Genomic DNA, 15,887 nt, shown 5'->3' on the forward strand with positions numbered 1-15,887 from the left:
CCAACACGACGAAGGTTAGATCAAGATGCTTGTTTGAGTGCAGTATGAAGCGTAGCACCGCATATCAACAAGGAGCCGTATGCGCGGACAATTCGCAGACAGATAAGACAAACAAGTCTCTGCCACACCCAATTTGCCTGTAATACAAGCGCTTTCTTTCCCTGGACCCCCTTCCCCCCTAGAAGCGACTGAGTTACTGTATCGAGATTGTGGTTAAAGTAGCCACTGGCGCAGTTTCGCATCGCGCCTGTAACAATCAATAAAATTGCTAGCAAAACTCTTGTGGTCTGGGCCGGTCTGCGACTCGCGACTACCAAAATCTTGGCAAAGCTTAGCCAAAAGCTTGTCGCTCTTTCTCTTTCAGTTTAGACAAGCCCCACCTTCTTCCTGCCGATCTAGGATGACGGCGTACACCCTCATTCACGTTGCGTCGTAGTCTTTCCTGTCAGACATTCTTCTAGGCTGTCTTGCAATTGGTAGCTCGTTCCTGGCGCGTTGGTGACGTACCCCAATATCATGGATGGCACTTTCCTGCTCTGCCTTCTTCGTAGTCGAACCAAGTGATACTCCGCGTCCTTCTTTTGGGTTGCTTTGCTTCTCCTTTCCCATGTAATCCCTTGAACGTTCTGTCTGTTCTACCGTCAGATTTTTGCTCGACTTCGCAAGGCTCAGTTCAATACCATTCTGCATTGACCATCGGCTCGCTTGCCCATACATAAACACCGAAATGTCCTGCAACCAGGAAATCCTGGCTGACAAGGCTCTGGGCGATGATATCGTCCGTCTCTGCACGTCAGCCGACAGCGTCTCATCTCTGCTAGCCACCACGCCATCGCTATCACCTGGTGAAGCCTGGAAACAGCTTTATGGTGACTACAAGCCTACCGCGGCAACCAACCGCAAGAAGGCAGATGATGCAGACCTGGATCGGGCTGCCCAGTGCGGCAAATGGGGCCCTACCCAGCCAAGCGATACATTTTTGCGTGTAAGAATCTTTGAGTGGACTGTCCATAAAATGTCTAACAATTACGCTGACACGGCCCAGATATACCGCGATGTTTTGGCCGTTGTGGAAGAAAGTCCAGATCGAGCCATGGTCAGCCCGCCATTACTTGGCAGCTGCGGAGTGACACCTCTGACAATCATATCGACGTAGGAATCTTGACTCCCCCGCTGAGTCCAAAACATATCTGACCTTCTCCCAGAATTCCCGATATTGTCAGACACATGGCCAATGTCATTGCACGCGCAGAGAAGGAGGTTTTCCTCGCAACAAACTACTGGCAGGACAGCGTTGCGTCGACATATCTCACAAACGCCATCAGAGAGCTCGACCGTCGTGCGGGTCAGAGAGGTGCCCGGATTGTCATGAAAATCATTTACGACCGCGGCAGCCCCAAACAATTTATCGACCCACACCATCTTGTCGGCGAAGACGAGTACACAGGAAAGAACGTAGCCCTTCCTGCATCGAAGGACATCCCCAACATTTCGATGGAGGTCATGAACTACCATCAGCCCATTATGGGCACATTCCATTCCAAGTATATGGTTGTCGATCGCAAAATTGCTATATTGCAGAGCAATAATATCCAGGACAACGACAACGTGGAGATGATGGTTCACTTTGAAGGCCCGATTGTGGATTCGTTCTATGATATGGCTTTGCTTTCCTGGAACAGGAAGCTTGAGCCGCCTCTTCCTAGCCGCAACTCGCCGGCCTCTGTTGTGGGCTCTGGTAGCTATACCGAGCAGAGCGGAGAGGTGATTGCTGGAAACCATCCTGCTGGTAGTTTGGCCTCAACTGAAGGAACAATTGAAGGACAAACTGTAGGAACTGATGGACCAATAGGGGTCACAAGTGGAGTCACAGCTAAAGGAACAACACATGACAACCCATCTGACGAGGCTGTTTTAAGCAAACAGATGCAGGAGGCTTCGATCCAGAATACTGCCACAGAACTACTAGGCAGTGATCCTCGTCAATCTGAGGGATCGAGACCTGCTGGCAGTGCGAGCAGCACCAAAGCAGAAGGACTTCCACCCAAAGAATCAACCAGCACAACACAAGATACAGTGCAACAAAAGCGTTCAGAACTCCGACCTAACAAAGCCAACGGTCCAGATCCGGGGATACAAGCGTTTCTTGACAGCGGGAAACAGCAGATTCCGAGATGGTGTCTTAAGCAACCATCATCCAGCATCGATCTCCCTCAGAACACGTCAGAACATCCCCAGTATGATGAAGACATTGCCCGGGAAATAGTCCGCGTGCAAGCTTCTCTGCTTCCTCGGCCTGGTAAGACAGAGATGGAGGCTATCACACGGTTGTTGAACCACACTACCAATCACTTGGCCGGTGACGCTCCCGACTTTTCCGAGGGCGACGAGATGACCCCCTATATTCCACACGACACGCAGACAAGGATTCCTATGGCCATGGTTAATCGTCCTCCTTATGGCACACCAACGCACTACTCCGTTGTGCAGCCTCAAAATGTTGCCTGGCTGTCAGCGTTACGCCATGCTCGCAAGAACATCTTCATCCAGACACCAACTCTGAATGCGGAACCGCTAATTCCAGCTATCCGAGAAGCCTGCGAGAGAGGTCTCGATGTCGTTTGCTATATCTGCATGGGGTATAATGATACGGTAAGATATTCTTTTGATTATCGGTGATGATAAAATTCTGACTGCTTGATAGGGGGAGCTCTTGCCCAAGCAGGGTGGGACTAACGAGATGATTGCTCACAAGCTGTATGGGTCGCTGTCGGACGAAGGCCGCAAGCACCTCCACTACTTTTGGTATGTGGGCAAGGACCAGACGCGGCCGATTCCGCAGATCAAGAAGAACCGGGACTGCCACATCAAGCTTATGATTGTGGACGAGAGCATTGGCATCATGGGTAACGGAAACCAGGACACGCAGAGCTGGTATCACAGCCAGGAGATCAACATCATGCTGGAGAGCTCTGACGTGTGCCGTGCCTGGATTGAAGGCCTGCGGCGCAACCAGAACACGCACATCTATGGCATGGTGGGCAAGGCAGACGGGATATGGCGTGACAACGAAGGCATTGAGGCTGAGGGTGCCATGGGTATCGACCCTGGCCATTTCAGCTGGTTCAAGGGAGTTGTGGGTGCTATCAAGAGGGCCCAGGGTAAGGGCGGGTTCTAACGATATGGCTACACACTTTTATAATGAGAAGGCGGTTATTATTACGGTGGTATCGGCTTTGCTGGTGATGAATCCTATTATGGGGGAGGCAAAGGGCTCTAGGGAAGGCAGAATGTTTTGCATGGTTTGAGTGTTTTCGGTGAATGCATGCTTTTACTGTATTGTTCGAAATTTATCATTACTAACCATAAGCTCACTCGAGATTCTCTGTTCCCCTTTAGCCACAGTCTTTGTCAAAATCCAACATCCAAGGTTACTATTGCCACTGGCTTTTGTTTTTCTCGTCGGTCATGACTACCTCCCACCGTCCATTTGATTTCCTTTTCCTCGTTCATTGTCACATTTTCACTTTGTGCGCCTTCTGACAATCGACATCACTATCTAGGTTCCTCTGTAACGACGCCACAGTGACAGTTTAAAGAAGGACTTACGATTCTGTTTGTAAATCTATCACTTTTTTTTTTTTACTATTCCATCCTCCAAAACAAGACGCTGACATGCATATCATTAGTTACCCTACAGCCATGGAGCTCAGGAATGCTGTTATCTCTCCTCCCTACCTTTCAACCCAATCAGGGTCAACCAACCGATCCACCAAATGAGGGACAACTGGCCCGGCGGTTACGAGGCCGGCCAACAATTCAAGCTCAAAGCATGGCGGGATACGCTTGCGGCATATACCTATAAGAACGCCCAACCGGACAGAACGCTTGACTACTTAATCCTAATCGAAAATGTCAAGTTCCTGATCGAGCACTACGAAAAGGGCGGCGACTTGCCGATGGTTTGCTCCCTTCGCCATGTGCAGAACGGCTAGTGGCGAATTCCCTGATCTGGGTACAGAAGATATGCTCGCCCGACATCACATTCCTACGTGTTGATGTGTCGAGCCGCCAAGCCTCATCAAGATCGACATTTGTGCCACTGTTAGCGCAAGAAGAGACCAAATGAAATATCTGTAAAACAGATGACTTGAATTTGAGCACGCTACAGAGACTACTGGCTTAGTAGCTGCGGCCGAACATGACCCATTTCTCGGCGTTGCGAGTGCACTCGGGGTTCAGGCACTGGGTCTCGCCCTGGACGAGGCCCTCCTTCGGCTGGTCGAAGGGGATGCACAGGCTCTTCATGCCCATGGTGGGGGCCTTTTGGCCGTCGGGGCCCTCGATGATCTCGTCGCTCTTGGTGAGATCCTTGAGGCGGTCCTCGCACTTGCCGTCGAGGCAGTGGGGAATGAGAACGACGTTCTTGGCGTCAAGGGCAGGGAGAACCTTGGCCCAGTCGTTGATGATGAGGCGATGGGAGGTGAAGGCGGCGTCAGCCTTGTCGTACATGGCCTTCTGGATGGTCTCGAGCAGGACAGGGATGTCGGTGGCGAGGGCACCGAGGGGGATGGTGCCCTTCTCAGCAGTGTCGCGACGGGCGAAGCTGATCACGTTCTTTTCGCGATCCTTGGGGCCGAACTCAAGGCGCAGGGGGACGCCCTTGAGCTCCCAGTCGTTAAACTTCCAGGCGGGAGTGTAGCCCTCGCGAACGTCGACCTCGACGCGGACGCCGGCGGCCTTGATCTGGGCGGCGAGCTCGTCGCAGCGGGCGACATGGGCGGCCTTCTCGTCGGCAGTCATTTTAGCGTTGAGGCCGACGGGGATAAGGATGGCCTGGATCTTGGCGATACGCGGCGGCAGGACGAGGCCCTTATCGTCGCCATGGATCATGACCATGACACCGATGACGCGAGTCGAGAGACCCCACGAGTTCTGCCAGACGTGGCGATGCTGGCCCTTGACCTGGGGGTCCTCGACGGTGATGTCGAACATCTTGCTAAAGTTCTGGCCGAGACAGTGCGACGTGGCGCCCTGGATGCCACGGCCGTTGGTTGGAATGTAGCCCTCGACGGTGGTGGTGTAGTAGCCACCGGCAAACTTCTCGTTCTCTGTCTTGCGGCCTCGCACGACCGGCACCGCCAACAGTTGCTCGTAGACACCAGCGTACAGCTCGAGGATCTCGAGCACCTCCTCACCGGCCAACTCCTCGGTCAGATGAGCCGTGTGGCCTTCTTGCCAGAGGAACTCGCGCGCCCGCAGGAACGGCGTCGTCTGCTTGGCCTCCCAGCGCACAACCGAGTTCCACTGGTTCAGCCGCAGGGGCAGATCGCGGTGGCTGCGGATCCACTTGGAGTAGTAGGGGTACATGACCGCCTCAGACGTCGGCCGCACGGCCACGGGCACCTCGAGGTCCTTGTCGCCGCTGGCTGGTCAGCGGGAAGAAAGAGGAGCTGGCGAGAACAGAAGAAAAAAGGAATAGAAGAAAAACTCACGCCTTGGTCACCCAGGCCAGCTCCGGGGCAAAGCCCTCGACGTGGTCCTTTTCCTTCTCGAGTGACTTAGCCGAGAGGAACATTGGGAAGCTGGTCTCCTCCACGCCCATGTGCTCGATCCGCTGTTGGAACCACTTCCGGATCACGTTCCAGATATACATGGACGCCGGCCGCAAAATGTAGAAGCCGGCAATCTCGTTGTAGTACTCAATCATCTCGGCCTTGAGCACTACTTCCTGGTACCACTGGGCAAAGTTGTCCGTCTTCGACACCGTGATGCCGATAATGTCGTCCGTCTTCTTGCCACCCACAACGGCCACCGTCGTCGCCTTGGCTGCCTTGTCGGCCTTGGCCTGTGCCATCTTGGCCGCCTTCTCCGCCTTCTTCAGCGCACTCTTCGACGGCTCCTTTACGTCTTCCATGGTCGTGGTCGTGGTCGTGGAAGAGACAGCTGCTCGCGTCGACAGGCCGGAGGGCAACGATCGGTTATAGGTGTCCCGGACGTGCCAGAGGAAAGTTGTAAGTCGTTTGCGCGTTTGATCTCACTAGAACGAAAGTATAGCTAAAATGCCCTTTTTTTTTTACTCCTATGTACACCTCTATAGATCGTATGGCTAACGACTTTTGTGCCCCGCACTTTTCAGGTGTACTCTCCCCCCCCGTTGTACAAACCGATAAGAAGAGGGGTGGACGGTCTCGCTGCCTTATCTCAGCGGTAGGGCATGGATCAACAGATTTTCCGGGCAAAAAAATGCATGCCAGCAACGGTTTGTCAGGAGCTTCTCTAGCTTGCTGGCGGCGTAGGAAATATTTCTGCCTGCGAAGGTTGTAGAAGGCGGGACCAAAACAACGATACAGGACGCTGACCATCGGGACCATTCATCCCTCACCAACGCACCTTTCTCTTCGTTCTATCTGTCGCCATGGCGTCAATGTTCGAGCAGTCCCGGACGGGGACTCTCTTCCTGGGCGGCCAGAAGATCTCAGGGGCTGACATCCGCGACCAAAATGGTGGGCATCCACTCTGGCAATGCCATGTTGTTCTGTTGGGTGCTGTTTATGCTAACAACGGAATGCGCAGTGATTGCAACCCAGGCCATTGCTAACGTCGTCAAGAGCTCGTTCGGGCCGAGCGGGCTAGACAAGATGATGGTGGACGACATCGGCGTAGGTTCTCCGTGTGTTGGCCGTATGTGGCCGTATGGAAAGCCGGTTCTGACCAATGCAGGACGTTACTGTGACGAATGATGGTGCGACGATCCTCACGCTGCTAGACGTCGAGCACCCTGCCGGCAAGATCCTGGTGGACCTGGCACAGCAGCAGGACAAGGAGGTGGGCGACGGGACGACGTCGGTGGTGCTGATTGCGGCAGAGCTGCTGCGTCGCGGCAACGAGCTGATGAAGAACCGCATACACCCAACGACAATCATGACGGGGTACCGGCTGGCACTGCGCGAGGCGATCAAGTACATGAACGACAACATCAGCATCAAGGTGGAGCAGCTTGGCCGCGAATCGCTGATCAACATTGCCAAGACGTCGATGTCGAGCAAGATCATCGGGTCGGACTCGGACTTCTTCTCGAACATGGTGGTGGACAGCCTGCTGGCGGTCAAGACGACGAACAACCGGAATGAGACCAAGTACCCGGTCAAGGCAGTCAACATCCTGAAGGCGCACGGCAAGAGCTCGCTGGAGTCGGTTCTGGTCAAGGGCTACGCGCTCAACTGCACGGTGGCGTCGCAGGCGATGAAGACGCGGATAACGGACGCCAAGATTGCGGTGCTGGACATGAACCTGCAGAAGGAGCGGATGAAGCTGGGGGTGCAGATCACGGTGGACGACCCACAGCAGCTGGAGCAGATCCGGGCGCGCGAGGCGGGCATGGTGCTGGACCGGGTGGACATGATCCTGAAGGCGGGAGCGAACGTGGTGCTGACGACGAAGGGGATCGACGACCTGGTGCTCAAGACGTTTATCGAGCGTGGAGCGATGGCGGTGCGGCGGTGCAAGAAGGAGGACCTGCGGCGGATCGCACGGGCGACAGGAGCGACGCTGCTGAGCACGCTGTCGGATCTCAACGGCGACGAGCGATTTGAGGCGTCGTACCTGGGCCACGCCGAAGAGGTGTCGCAGGAGCGGATCTCGGACGACGAGTGCATCCTGGTGCGCGGACCCAAGGTGTTCTCGGCAGCGTCGATTATCCTGCGCGGGCCCAACGATTTTTCGCTCGACGAGATGGAGCGGTCGGTGCACGACTCGCTCTCGGCCGTGAAGCGGACGTTGGAGAGCGGCGCGATTGTGCCGGGCGGTGGTGCCGTGGAGACGGCCCTGCACATCTACCTGGAGGAGTTTGCCGGCACGGTGGGATCGCGTGAGCAGCTGGCGATTGGCGAGTTTGCGCAAGCGCTGCTAGTGATCCCCAAGACGCTGGCAGTGAACGCGGCCAAGGACGCGTCCGAGCTGGTGGCCCAGTTGCGGTCGCGCCACGCCCTCTCGCAGCGGACGCAGGAGGGTGCGGACGAGGATGAGAAGACGCTCGCGCGCAAGAAGGGCTACAAGAACTACGGCCTGGATCTGGCTCGCGGCCGTGTCGTCGACGAGGTCAAGCTGGGCGTGCTGGAGCCGACGATCAGCAAGGTGCGCCAGCTCAAGAGTGCGGTCGAGGCCTGCATCAGCATCATGCGCATCGACACGCTGATCAAGCTGGACCCGGAGCAGCGGGAGGACGACGGACACGGCCATTAGCGGGGGAGATACTCTGTAGCTATATGCCAGAAATAGAGCCACAGCCGTGATGTTTGTCTCTTTATTACATAACCATAACCGTGATCCGCTAGCTCGGCCACTATCGGCTTAGGTTTGCACAACAAACCAACAAATGCATCCAGGCTCTGACTCAAAAGGCAAGTCCACCTGCCCGGGCGGTTGCTCCTGCTGGTTCCGGGCAAGTGTTGCTTCGTATGCTTGCAGCCCCGCTTTCGTTCGTCGATCGGACTTGAAGGACACCTTCCCAAGTGGCTTATTGTACCGATCCTGCAGACAGATCGTTTCATCCTTTCATACATAATGGCCTTGGGCACTGGCTTTTCCTGTTCCCGGACGGCCACGTTTCCCTGCACGGCTCTCCGAGCATAAGCATACGACTCTGTGCACGCCCAGCCACCCAGCCATCCTCGCTTCTTCTCTATAGCTCAGGATGAGCTCCAACGAGAAGCTCAAGGCGTCGTCCGATCCTACGCTCGTGCTAACGCACCCGACGGCGGCTGAGCGTGAGCGCATCTGGACGCAGACTCATGGCATGTGGGGCAGTGCGCTCTCGCTGGAGCAGTACGTGGCGCGCGAGGCCTTTCTGACGACGGCACCGCTGGCCAGCGACGGCGGCATCACGCACTGGATCCTGACCGACAGCACGGAGCTGCCAGACCGACGGCCGATCCTGTCGAGCTGCGAGTCGCTGCGCAAGCCGGCGGCCGTGAGCAGCACGAGCACGGGCACGGCCGTGGTGACAGACGGCATGGCCCACGGCGTCGGCTCCGTCTTTACGGACCCGCAGTTCCGCGGTCAGGGTTATGCTGGTCGGATGCTGACGGAGTTGGGACCACGGCTAAAGGACTGGCAAGCCGGCGGAGACAATACCCACCGGCCGCTCTTCTCGATCCTCTACTCCGACATTGGCAAGACGTTTTATGCCAGCAAGGGCTGGGCCGTCTTTCCGAGCACACACTTTGCCTTTGCCGTCGACAGCAAGGATGGAATTGAGGACGGGACTTTGTTGTCCGCCAGCGACACTCAGCCAGCTGCTCCCCTCCTCGCCGACGACCTCGCAGCCCTGGCCGCGGCCGACGAGGCGCTGCTGCGGGCCCGCCTCGTGCGCGTGGCTGATTTGACACCCTCGGCTGCCCTGCTGCCCGGCGTCGACGCGCTGCACTGGCACCTCGTGCGTGAAAAGTACATGACCCAGCACATTCTGCAGCGCTCGCCGACGGTTCATGGTGCCATTGCCAGCACGGCCAGCACGAACAACACGCAGCCCGGCCACCGGCTGTGGGTCGTCTGGACGCGGACGTATCACGGTGGTCCCGAGGCCACGGCCGGCAACACGCTGCACATCTTGCGGGTGGTGCTCGAGGACGTCGACGACGATGACGCGGCGCCCGCGAACCTCTCTGCCCGCCACGCTGACGGATTTCGCGCCATCATCGCGCTCGCCCGGGCCGAGGCCGCCCGCTGGCACTGCGGCGACGTGCAGCTCTGGAACCCGACGCCGGCCGTCAAGACACTCACCCAGAAGGCCGGCCTCACGCCCACGCTCGTGGACCGTGAGACAGACAGCATCGCGAGCCTGATGTGGTATGGTGAGGGTCCGACCGAAGAGGTCGCCTGGGTGGCTAACGAAAAGTACGCGTGGTGCTGAGGCAACACGGACAAAAAGGTGCAAGACAAAGTGCCTCTGCCCTTTCTAGACGGCAAGGCATACAAGGCAATATAGACGGAATACAACACAGATCGTGGGTATCAATTTGTGCTATCGACAAAAACGTGACTGTGTTTCTTTGGCTTGCTTTCTATTTCTTTCCCTTTTCCTTTTTCCCCTCACTTGAGCGCAGCCACGACGGCCTCGCCGACCGCAGTGCCGCTCATCGGGTTCTGGCCAGTGATGAGCTTACCCGAGGTGACGACACCGACGTGCCAGTCGTCGACGGGGACGAACTCGGCGCCATCGACGGCGCGAATGGCCGACTCGAGCGCAAAGGGCACAACTTGGGTGAGGCCAACAGCTGCCTCCTCCGAGTCCTTGAAGCCGCTGACCTTGTGGCCCGACAGCAGATGTGGCGAGGCCGCATCTGCCGGGCTCTCCACGTTGAGCCGCACGTTAACAAAGGCACCGGGGCCGTGGCAGACGGCCGAGACGATCTTGCCGGCCAGCGCAAAGGCTGCAATCAGTCGCCGGCTCTCCACATCTGTTGCCAGGTCGTAGAGCGGGCCGTGGCCGCCGGGGTAGTAGACCGCGTCAAAAGCTGCCGCTGTCTTCTTGGCTGTGGCCGCGTCGCCGGCAAACGTCGACAGCTTCGTCGTCTGCTCAAAGAGCGCCTTGTGGTCTTCGAGGAAGGCCAGAGCGACGGCGTCGCCCTTGGCTGCGTCGATCGACGCCGGGTCCAGCGGTGCCACGCCGCCCTTGGGCGAGGCCACCGTGATCTCGTAGCCGGCCGCGGCAAAAACCTCGTACGGGTGGGCAAACTCGCTCTGAAAGACCGTCAGCAGGTGAAGCAGTGGCAAACAGTGGTCTCAACGCACCAGGTACCAGCCTGTCGGCTTGCCGGTCTCGCCCAGCTTGTTGTGCGAGGTCAGGACGACGAGGATCTTCTTGGATGCCATGGCTGGATATGTGTGGATGGAGAATGTGATGGTAAGATAGCAGTGCTGTTACTTCTTGGACCCGACGACCTGCAGCAGAGACGGCAGCGAGATGGCCCCTCTTATACCCAAGAACATCGCAGCCATGCGTCGTCCTGTCCCGTCCCAGGCATCCCAGATGTTCTTTGTTCTTCCACTTTTGCTGTGCTGTTCACAAATCAGCACCCTTCCAAGCAGGTGCTAACACTGAGCACGGCTCTCGACAGCGCTGAAGAGTGGGGCCTACGGTGCCTGCAAACCCCACCGCAAGATTTGTCAACTGCTGTTGAAGTACGGAGTATGTCATAGTGTCATAGCGTGGCTGCCAGGTGGAAGAGCTGGTTTTGCCACCAATGTACGGAGTACTCCGTATCTTACAACGTAATCTTCCCGCGTGCAGTCGTAGAACGTGCTAGAAAGTGGTGAAAATTGCGACTGCCGCATCGCCTGCTCTCCACCATTGTCGTATGCAAAACAGAGCAGGGGACATCCCCCACCGTGTTCTTGATAAGCAGTACTCGTATTGTGCTCGTATGGCTTGGCGTTCATGCAACTTCTTCTAAATACAAGCGATGCCCAGCTTCCAGATCGACAGTGTCCCCGGACAATTAAATTGTTGCTGAAATTCCATGTGCTGACTGACCAAATCCCGCTAAATATGCAATGCTACGCTGACGGTTTTGCTGCTGAATAAGGACAACGGAATTCTAGATCTCGTCTTCTCTCCCTCGTCATAACCACTGCAGGTTCCGCTTTCGCTGTCGATTCTGTTGCCACAACGGACCATCCGCCCGTATTATCGGCGTGCCGGGCATCTCTGCGAGCCCGCTGTCTCCTTTCGTGAGGCCGCCGTCCAGGTCCACCGTCGGGTTTCCTGCCGTCGAGATTGCACCTACGCCGCTTCCTGTACTGTTCGTGCCGGATTCGCCTCCACCACGTATTCTACTCTTCACCTGCAGCTCCTCAGGGTCGTCGTCGAAGCTCAGCTTCCTTGCTCTGTTTGTGCGGCTGCCTCCGCTCCTGGTGTTGATATCTCCGTTTATGTCACCGTTACCGTCACCACCACCACCACTACCGTTGATACTATCGTCGCTCTCTTCACCGATCCGGCTCAGCGTTGCCTGTTGTCCGCTCCGCGTAGTAAAGTCCGTGCGGTCGTACGTCAGCGGCAGCTGTTCTTCTGATTCATGCACAACACCGCCGTACGGTGACATCTGAAAGTACGCCGCTGCTGGCGGCGGTGTCGGCATGCCGGTCATGGGTGGCGAGGTCGCCGGTGCCTTAGGTCTAGGAGTGCTGGCTGCGGATGTTTTTACGCCGCGATAACTGCTCTCAGGACGCTGCCTCGGTTCCGATGCTCCGGCTCCTCTGCCGTGCTTTGCTGCCGCCGCCGCGATTGCTGCCGCCGCTGCTGGTCCGATGGCAGGCGTCACCCAGGCTTCGTCTTCATCTACATCTTCGGAAAATGGCCATCGACCGTAACTTGTCCGCCGCTTCGGCGTCAGCGGTTCTGCCTGGGCCATCTCGGGCCGCAAGCCCGTCTCAAAATCCTCGGCAGTGCCATGCAGAGCCTGGAAATTGCCCGATGCGGGACTGTGTCTGTGTAAGCAGAGCGAGGCAGAATGAAGAGAAGTTATCATGCTTTACCTCAAATTTTGACCTTTGCGGCGGCTACCCCCCCGACGCTTCCAGAAACAGAAGACCAGGAGAGCAAGGATAGCTATCAGACCAGCCACACTGCTGATGGTAGCGCCAATGATGATACCTGCTCGATCACGGTCGCTACTGTTTGGCAGTTTGGAGGAAGTAGTTGGGGTGGAAAGGGACGTTGGGGAAGTCGAAGAGGAGGAGTATGATGAAGATGCTGAAGAAGCCGAAGAAGCTGAAGAATGGGCTGTTGCTTTTGTCGATGCTGACGGCGCCGACGTCGACGACTGTATTGTTTCTGTGAAGCTGACCTGCAGGCTGCTCAAGTCGAGCAACGACGACATGCCGGTAGCAGACATGGCCACGGTTGTCCCCATGTCGCTGGCCGAGCCGCAGCCATACTGATAGTAGCCGCCGCTGAACTCGTTCTTGTAGCAGACACTGCTAGCCGAGCATGTGTAGACGTATGGATTCACCTCGTTCTGTGTGCTGCTGTCGCCATCCAAACACCCCGTGTACACGCCCGACGTGCAGGACGCGGCATTATCTGGACAGCAACCTACGGCACTGTGCTCCGTGTCGAGGACACAATGACTGCCAACCGAGCACGTGGCAGGAAGGTCGGGATTGCCGCCAATGTAACCGCATATGGTGTTTAAGTCGCGACGCAGAAGCTCATTTAGAGCCGTGCCAGCGAAATCAGCAGCAGTAGCAGCCGGGCCATCGGTCGGCCGAGGCCATGGAACCACGCTGAGCAGACGATGCGGCACGGTGGTACTGGCTGGAGGCGGTACCGCCGCCGGTGCTGGCAGTGGTGAAGAATGTGCAGAAGGCGACGACATCACGGTTGCGTCCACGTGTATTTGTGTCGGCCAGGGCGTGCCTGCTTTCCGCACTCGTCGTACCTTCTGTGGAGTGAGCACGCCGGCAGCAGCGCAGTCGGTGAGAAGGCAGAGGATGAGAAGTGCTGCAGGCCCTGACAGGCGGACAAGGACCCTAGGCGCCATGGCTTCTTCTCGCAGTGCTGTTATTGTTCGATCTGTACAGGGGTTCCTCTTCTTTTTCGTATTTTGTTGGCAGACGATGACATGAAGAGTGTGAGGTAGCTATCGTCGAGGGCCAACAGCTGTCGAGAGACCACACGCTTAAATAAGACAGTAGCCGTAGTCGTTGTGAGTCCCTGCAGTTTGAATGATGCTGAGCAGTCTTACGACCTGAAATGGTAACTGGACCAACGAGATATGTTATTAATTAGCCCTCGGATTGCACCCGGCAACGCAGCTCCAGATCAAAATCTGGGCACACTGCCGTTTTGAGCTGTTAGTCCAAGCCGGCTGCTGCAGGCAAGGTCCAGGGTTGTGCCAGCATGCGTTTTGTGGGGTGCGGCTCGTTTGGTAGTTGGCTATCTCTCCTGGTATAATAAGATACACTGTCTGAAAACCCACTCCGGTATGTTCGACCCAGCTGGACGCGGGATGCTTGCTTTTTAAGGCGACGAACGGCCATGGGGAGGCCCGAGAAGAGGGTGCAATGGAGCGAGGTAGAGGGGGTAACCGCCGAGAGGGGAGGGGCGACTGAAGGCACCATCACACTCGTCCGTGTCGTGTGCGTATGGCCAGTAAAGCAGGAGGAATGTAGAGCGGACGTAGCTGACATAGCTTGAAAGGTCGGGAAAGTACTCTGTAAAAGAAGGCGAGACAAAGCGAAACGGGCGGACAAAGTCGAGGAATGCAAGCCAGAGAGCAGCCGGGCAACGACAATGCGCAGGTCCCTTGTCATCGCCTGTCAGCTCCATGCCGTGGTTTGTGTGCCCATAAAAGCATCGCTGTCGGCCTGGGCTGAATTGCTGTTCCGAGCAAGAGTCTCACTCGTGCCATCAGACCGCGGCCATCCATGAGTGTCCCGAAGGTCTGCTTCTTGCATGTGGTGACGGCCTGGCCCATCCGGTGTACGAAGTACCTACTCCGTACATGGTACATTCGACGTGTTGGTGCATTTGGGTGAAGTCGCAATGCGGACAGCACACCAACCAGATTGCGTGCCTTGTTTGCATGATCCATGCCGCAGCTCTGCTAGCCCATCAGTAACGCTGGCAACCGGGAAAGAACGATCTACGTTCCTGCCCAGCATGCCAGCAGCCTTGACAGATCCGACTGCGTCTCGAAAAGCGCATCATGGGCCCTCCTTCTCGTCCCCATATCTTTCCTTCTTTCTCTTCGTCCCCCCGTTCGACCCACATTGCTTCTTTATCCGCCGCCGCGAATCCGATGGGGTGTGTCCGTGTTCTACGAGTGCAGCAGCCGAAAGGCCAGCCGAAATACATGGCACAGAACTTCTGAAACGAAATGCTGCAGGGACAAGAGGACCATGATTACTGCCACAAATCTTATTTTCCAGCCAATAGATCGTCGGGCCTGTCTTCCAGAGTTTATGGCAGGTCGTGTTACGCTGCACAAGCACGTATAACTTCAAGCACAAAAAAGGACCGTTTCAACATGGCTTGAACATGGCTTGGTTCGGTCGCCGGTTCCAACAACCAGCTGCAACACAACATGAATGCAACGCTGCAGCGAGAAAATGGTCTCTGAAGGGATGTCAAAGCTTATTTGCAGTGTCATTCGTCGCATCCTGCTGAAATACCTTGTATCTTCTATTTTCGGTGCTCTTACAACTGCTCTTACTGCTCCTGACTGCTCCTCTCTTACGTCTCACCCGGTCTTGCTTCCTGTGTGACTGCCAGAGGCAACCAGCTACAGGGTCACAGACTCGGCCGCCTCCTGCATTAGATACCAAGCTATTCAATAGATTCACCCAAGCCACACGGCGATCGTTTTTGGACTATATTACCACCGTGCATATGGATAACTCGATGTCCTCGTTACAAAAGTGGTGTCGTCCACAGATGGAATGGAGAATATGCTCCCGTTGGTTCATTGCTTGCTTTTGCCGGTGCTGCCGCCAGGTGTTGAAACTGTAGCTTCACCTAAAGACAAACAAGAGGCAGCCGGATATCAGTGCATGCATCCCTTTCACCGCAGCTTGGGCTGAGGGCGATACTATCCACGATACACCGAATCAATAAATCAGCACGGACACGACTTCGGCACCGATTTTCAAGCCGAGACGCTGACAAGAAGAAAGAATACCGCTCTATTGTTCAGAAGGTTGGCCCAGCTGCAGTGTATCGGAGCACAGCTGGCTTCCTTTACATCCTCGTTCCTTCCCTAGACATTCATCTCACCTCGACAGACTCATTCTCAATCAGCGTCTGACTTGGCGTCGCTTCTTATATCTTCGGTAGAGTGCGCCTACAGAGATAGTCAACTCAGTACGAGTACTGATCTGCC

The 15,887-nt window shown here is 56.2% G+C and overlaps 6 protein-coding genes across 6 annotated transcripts; 3 read left to right on the forward strand and 3 right to left on the reverse strand.

Annotated features, from left to right (window-relative positions):
- Positions 1-727: 727 nt before the first annotated feature.
- Positions 728-3,178, forward strand: CMQ_3589 (iq calmodulin-binding motif protein; the record flags this gene model as incomplete). Its single annotated transcript, XM_014319527.1, has 4 exons — positions 728-985; positions 1,046-1,152; positions 1,206-2,652; positions 2,705-3,178. 4 exons carry the CDS (start codon positions 728-730, stop codon positions 3,176-3,178), a joined length of 2,286 nt encoding a protein of 761 aa, XP_014175002.1.
- A 1,004-nt stretch (positions 3,179-4,182) lies between these two features.
- On the reverse strand, positions 4,183-5,917 carry CMQ_4042 (prolyl-tRNA synthetase; the record flags this gene model as incomplete). Its single annotated transcript, XM_014319980.1, has 2 exons — positions 4,183-5,425; positions 5,496-5,917. The coding sequence occupies 2 exons, from the start codon at positions 5,915-5,917 to the stop codon at positions 4,183-4,185; spliced, it is 1,665 nt and encodes a 554-aa protein (XP_014175455.1).
- Positions 5,918-6,418: 501 nt separating this feature from the next.
- On the forward strand, positions 6,419-8,244 carry CMQ_3749 (t-complex protein alpha; the record flags this gene model as incomplete). Its single annotated transcript, XM_014319687.1, has 3 exons — positions 6,419-6,506; positions 6,577-6,662; positions 6,724-8,244. 3 exons carry the CDS (start codon positions 6,419-6,421, stop codon positions 8,242-8,244), a joined length of 1,695 nt encoding a protein of 564 aa, XP_014175162.1.
- A 451-nt stretch (positions 8,245-8,695) lies between these two features.
- On the forward strand, positions 8,696-9,913 carry CMQ_3828 (uncharacterized protein; the record flags this gene model as incomplete). Its single annotated transcript, XM_014319766.1, has 1 exon — positions 8,696-9,913. The coding sequence occupies one exon, from the start codon at positions 8,696-8,698 to the stop codon at positions 9,911-9,913; it is 1,218 nt and encodes a 405-aa protein (XP_014175241.1).
- Positions 9,914-10,092: 179 nt separating this feature from the next.
- CMQ_3875 (peptidase c56) lies at positions 10,093-10,875 on the reverse strand (the record flags this gene model as incomplete). The annotated part of the gene is made up of 2 exons (XM_014319813.1): positions 10,093-10,743; positions 10,795-10,875. 2 exons carry the CDS (start codon positions 10,873-10,875, stop codon positions 10,093-10,095), a joined length of 732 nt encoding a protein of 243 aa, XP_014175288.1.
- A 48-nt stretch (positions 10,876-10,923) lies between these two features.
- Positions 10,924-13,547, reverse strand: CMQ_3785 (uncharacterized protein; the record flags this gene model as incomplete). The annotated part of the gene is made up of 4 exons (XM_014319723.1): positions 10,924-11,061; positions 11,272-11,396; positions 11,678-12,492; positions 12,541-13,547. 4 exons carry the CDS (start codon positions 13,545-13,547, stop codon positions 10,924-10,926), a joined length of 2,085 nt encoding a protein of 694 aa, XP_014175198.1.
- Between the last annotated feature and the right edge of the window lie 2,340 nt (positions 13,548-15,887).

Source organism: Grosmannia clavigera (genome assembly GCF_000143105.1).
Source record: "Grosmannia clavigera kw1407 unplaced genomic scaffold GCSC_113, whole genome shotgun sequence".
NCBI classification, from domain to species: domain Eukaryota; kingdom Fungi; phylum Ascomycota; class Sordariomycetes; order Ophiostomatales; family Ophiostomataceae; genus Leptographium; species Leptographium clavigerum.